We start from the raw sequence: 5039 nt of genomic DNA on the forward strand, positions 1-5039 counted from the left end.
TCGACTCGTATGGAGCCAAAGTTTGACGTAATGGCGGTCCAAAGTCTCTGCAAGCCTCGGCTTGAGAAATGTCATCGCTTACATCTCGTCATATGATTGACAGCTGATGTTCCTGGGGATTACGAGCAAGTCGTTGGGACGGAGGCTGGCCAGTACAGGGGTCAAATACACCTGGAACCATAGCTGATAGTCTTCAGGTCCAAAGTTTTCCAGTTGAGGAGCCAAGGCTGTCAGGGTCCGATTCAGGACGGTGTTTCTCACAGCTGGGTTTGTGATTAGGGTCAGGTTTTGCTGAAACACGAAAAGGAAAGTTTGACTAAGTTAGGGCACTTTTTGCTTAACCAAAAATGCCGGCCATTGCAACAGAGACCATGCTTTCCTGCACGCATCCTGTCGGCTGCATCGGGTGCTTGAAATCACGTCAATTGACAAGGCAACGAGCAGGTAAAAATGTTGTCATTTTGGGACAGCAGAATGCTTCATATTAATGTGTCCAAACACACGAGTCTTTTGGAGGTCAAAGTCGTGAGGAAAAATGTGCTCATGCTGATGTGAGGCAAAATACCTGCTGGCTGATGACTGTGAAATTCTGGAAATACTCAGTGAGCGCTTGATCATCGGGGGACTCCAGAAAGCTTGTCAACACTGCATCCGCCACCGTCTGGTTCTCCAAAGCACCAGTGTCTGGATCCAGGAAAAGTTCCGATCGCTGGCGCGGTGACAGGCTGTCCACAACTTCCAGCTGATGACGCACACAAAAAGGAATTGATCATTGGTTCTTACTTGCCCCGACCCCACAAAACTAGGGCCATGTGTCACATTTACAGCTTCTGGATGTTGTCCTGCAGTTGTCACATGAGGCTGGCAGTGAAACATGACTTACCACAGAGAGGTTGAAGACTCTGAGTTGAGAGTACGATGCGAATATTAAAAACGGACCCAGGTTTGTAGCAAGAAACTCAGCGTCATTGGCAATTCCCACCCTGCAACCTGAGACACCAAGACAAGGTTCAAGTCCACACGAGTACATTCAACAAAGACCTCTTGAAAAGTTGCACATGTGGAACACGGTTGTCTTGTTGGTGCCATTTTGAGATGTCCTTGTCGCCAAATTCAAGTAAATGAGCATATCCATTCAAGCAAGGCACTGTATGATACTCTTGTTTACAATGTTAGCTCTACCTGGTGTGTTGATGACATCGGTAGCATTGTTCAGGAAAGCCCAGAGGACCTGGAAGATCTCTTGTTGCCTTGTCACGGACACCTGGCTGGCAACACTGCCCACGGCACCGGCACTGCACAGATCGGAAGGACACATTGGATTGTCCATCAGGAATGAATGTCTTTTTCAGTTTGGTCTGACAAGAGGCTGTCTGGCCCACTTAAAGCTACTCACACTATATGGTAGTTAGTGCAGTTCATGCCCCTGGTCGTGTTTCTGAGCATCTCTGGTGTGAAACTGGGAAGGAATGGAACCAATAGCGTACGGAACCAAAGAATAAGGCGGCTTTGGTTGAAGCTCGGCAAGGCAGGGCCGATGATGTCGAATGTCCTATTCATCACTCTGTCTCTCACTGGAGGTGACAAGTCTTGGGCCTGTCAACATGCAAAAGCACACATTTGACATGCTGCAGATTTACCATGCATGGTATTTGGATAAAAGCAGAGAAGTGGATGTTATTATACAATTCATGCAAATGATGCCAAATGTGAGAAAAGTGCAGGAGAGAAGACAACGCCGGTTCACAAGAGCAGGACGGCATTTCTTCTCCCATTTTCCAAGTAGCCTACCAGGTCAGTCTCTATGGCTCTTGCGCAGAATGCTTCCACATTTTCCAGGGCATTGCCATCTTCAAGCCGGTCAAAGACATCATCAAATATTGCTGTGTCATTGGGGTCCACTGAAGTCCCCACCACGTCTGCCAGCTGAACAGGCGTGAGTAGTTCCAGGACCTCCTCCTACAAAAAAGGCAATTGATATCAAGTCTGACAGCAGCATTAACAAAGACCAAGGGGTTAAAAGATTCAGGTTTGACAAGGAAAACAGCCACTGCAGTTGTTGCTTACACTGCTGAAAGTTGGGTTGAGGGTCTGGAAAACCTGCAGCTCTCCAAATTGAGAGAACCTGTCAAAGTTTGTCTGTATCCACTGTCGAGTGTCTGCGCTAGCCAAGACACAGCCAGGGTCTGCAAGGTGGAGGAAAACAAGCCTGTCATCAGAGTGCCGGTGAAGCATACTATAAAGATGAATGTGTTTGGAATCTGAGTGACTTTCTTCACCTGACGAGTCGTTTCTCGAAAGGAATGGGACGCTGAAGTGAGTCACAACTGCTTGCCGTTCTTCTGTGTCCAGGGATTCAAATGTGCTGTTGAATGCCTGAATGCTAAGATTTGAGGGTAAAGTTGTTAATCCTCTTAAAATCAATACCAATCACAGGCCTTGCTGTTGTTTTTAGTTGACACTGGAGTCATCTGTCACAAGCGTACTTACACAATGGGGTATGTGGCGCAGCTGAAGTTTCTGGAGCTGAGACAGAACAGGAAGTTCGTGGATGGAGAGGTCAGTAATGCACGGAGGTTCGTCTGGAACCACCTGCTGACAAAATCTGGATCCTCCAGTTGTGTTTGGCTGAAGTTGGCGATTACCACCTCTCCAAGAGCCTCAAGAATGTTTGACCTTGTTTGTTCAATGGCGCTGTTGGGGACCTACAAATTGATATTCAATCAGAAAAAAAAAACAAAAACAAAAGAAAAACAAAGAGTCAGTGGAACACGGAACACAGAAAATCAGCAGGCTTGTGTGCTTTTGTGGTTCAGACTGTACCATAGTGGAAAACATCACGAGGGCTTGCTCCAGTGTAGAAGCAGGAATCTTTTGTAGGAGAAGTTTCCACAATTCCACAACGTCAGACTCCCTCCTTTGCAGGGAGCATACCAACAGTGTGGCCAAATTGGTGGCAGTGAGGTGTGCAGCCTTTGAAATGAAATGAACATGAAAAACATCCACAAATGGCTCACAGCTCTTGGACATTTGTCTGTGGACTGGAATATCTAAATAGGTAAGGAGAGGTTGGGGATTCACGGGTTTCATCAAAAAACCTTACCGAGGAACAGGCATGTTGACGGATGGTGAAGTTGCACACGGATACCGGTGAATCCTCACTTGAGAATGTTTCATTGAGTTTTGTTCTGAGAAAAAAAAGAATAAAAATAACGGAATAAATGTAAATGTCTGACACTGCCATTCCATTGTGGGAACAAACTTTGGGCTTCCACGCTCAGCTTTGGGGGAAAAAATAAAAATAAAAACCCACCTGTTGAGTCCACCACAGATGAGGTCCTCTGTGAAGAGACAATGTTTGCATTTGAAAACATTGCTTGTGAAATTCCAGTCCTGTCTTACAAACTGGTGTGTTTTGTATTTTGCAAACTTACCATTGACAGGCGTGAGTTGGCACTAGAGACAGACAAAGCATCATTGTTAGTACAGAGAAAAGAAATTGGGATCCCTACAGTATCTTGATGAAACCACATTTTCCCATGAATGAACATTTTCCAAGTGAGGAGGGAAAAAAGAAAACAAAAAAAAAAAAAAAACGGGGAATCCCTGTAAAACAACCACATAAACGCACTTACCATGAATGAAGCTGGTACTGCACAACCTATTTTTAGGGAAACAAAATCAAAAAGATTGGTCTCATCAGTACAGCTGTTCTCGCTGTAGTGGCATTGGATTGATCTGAAAAAAAAAAACTGCCAGTATGGTGTTTATTTGCCGCTTACGTGTGAACATTTCCATGAGCGACTGTATGCTTGTTCTCAGGTTGTCTGAAATTTCCAGTGGCAGGGAGAACAAGGCTCTCCTCAAACCAGTCAGTCTGCAAGCAGACAAGAGAAATTAACATGACTCGACTCGTATGGAGCCAAAGTTTGACGTAATGGCGGTCCAAAGTCTCTGCAAGCCTCGGCTTGAGAAATGTCATCGCTTACATCTCATCATATGATTGACAGCTGATGTTCCTGGGGATTACGAGCAAGTCGTTGGGACGGAGGCTGGCCAGTACAGGGGTCAAATACACCTGGAACCATAGCTGATAGTCTTCAGGTCCAAAGTTTTCCAGTTGAGGAGCCAAGGCTGTCAGGGTCCGATTCAGGACGGTGTTTCTCACAGCTGGGTTTGTGATTAGGGTCAGGTTTTGCTGAAACACGAAAAGGAAAGTTTGACTAAGTTAGGGCACTTTTTGCTTAACCAAAAATGCCGGCCATTGCAACAGAGACCATGCTTTCCTGCACGCATCCTGTCGGCTGCATCGGGTGCTTGAAATCACGTCAATTGACAAGGCAACGAGCAGGTAAAAATGTTGTCATTTTGGGACAGCAGAATGCTTCATATTAATGTGTCCAAACACACGAGTCTTTTGGAGGTCAAAGTCGTGAGGAAAAATGTGCTCATGCTGATGTGAGGCAAAATACCTGCTGGCTGATGACTGTGAAATTCTGGAAATACTCAGTGAGCGCTTGATCATCGGGGGACTCCAGAAAGCTTGTCAACACTGCATCCGCCACCGTCTGGTTCTCCAAAGCACCAGTGTCTGGATCCAGGAAAAGTTCCGATCGCTGGCGCGGTGACAGGCTGTCCACAACTTCCAGCTGATGACGCACACAAAAAGGAATTGATCATTGGTTCTTACTTGCCCCGACCCCACAAAACTAGGGCCATGTGTCACATTTACAGCTTCTGGATGTTGTCCTGCAGTTGTCACATGAGGCTGGCAGTGAAACATGACTTACCACAGAGAGGTTGAAGACTCTGAGTTGAGAGTACGATGCGAATATTAAAAACGGGCCCAGGTTTGTAGCAAGAAACTCAGCGTCATTGGCAATTCCCACCCTGCAACCTGAGACAAGACAAGGTTCAAGTCCACACGAGTACATTCAACAAAGACCTCTTGAAAAGTTGCACATGTGGAACACGGTTGTCTTGTTGGTGCCATTTTGAGATGTCCTTGTCGCCAAATTCAAGTAAATGAGCATATCCAT

The 5039-nt window shown here is 45.9% G+C and overlaps 1 protein-coding gene and 1 long non-coding RNA gene across 2 annotated transcripts in view; both read right to left on the reverse strand.

Annotated features, from left to right (window-relative positions):
* LOC115407139 (uncharacterized) overlaps positions 1–3871 on the reverse strand; it is a 28568-nt gene extending 24697 nt beyond the window's left edge. Inside the window, exons 1-15 of the mRNA XM_030117498.1 lie at positions 3783–3871; positions 3636–3661; positions 3435–3456; positions 3314–3341; positions 3104–3188; positions 2824–2973; positions 2491–2705; positions 2280–2383; positions 2068–2186; positions 1792–1959; positions 1397–1596; positions 1183–1295; positions 884–990; positions 566–742; positions 83–291 (exon numbers count right to left, since the gene is read on the reverse strand). Coding sequence (XP_029973358.1) covers positions 83–291; positions 566–742; positions 884–990; positions 1183–1295; positions 1397–1596; positions 1792–1959; positions 2068–2186; positions 2280–2383; positions 2491–2705; positions 2824–2973; positions 3104–3188; positions 3314–3341; positions 3435–3456; positions 3636–3661; positions 3783–3798 — 1739 coding nt within the window. The 5' untranslated portion in view covers positions 3799–3871. The remainder of the gene's footprint in view (positions 1–82; positions 292–565; positions 743–883; positions 991–1182; positions 1296–1396; positions 1597–1791; positions 1960–2067; positions 2187–2279; positions 2384–2490; positions 2706–2823; positions 2974–3103; positions 3189–3313; positions 3342–3434; positions 3457–3635; positions 3662–3782) is intronic.
* Positions 3872–4024: 153 nt separating this feature from the next.
* On the reverse strand, positions 4025–4840 carry LOC115406433 (uncharacterized). Its single transcript, XR_003933531.1, has 3 exons — positions 4791–4840; positions 4473–4649; positions 4025–4198 (listed from the first exon to the last, which is right to left on the reverse strand). It is a non-coding gene; the product is annotated as an uncharacterized LOC115406433 (long non-coding RNA).
* Positions 4841–5039: the final 199 nt, after the last annotated feature.

This window comes from Salarias fasciatus, chromosome 19, assembly GCF_902148845.1.
Source record: "Salarias fasciatus chromosome 19, fSalaFa1.1, whole genome shotgun sequence".
Taxonomy (NCBI): Eukaryota; Metazoa; Chordata; class Actinopteri; order Blenniiformes; family Blenniidae; genus Salarias; species Salarias fasciatus.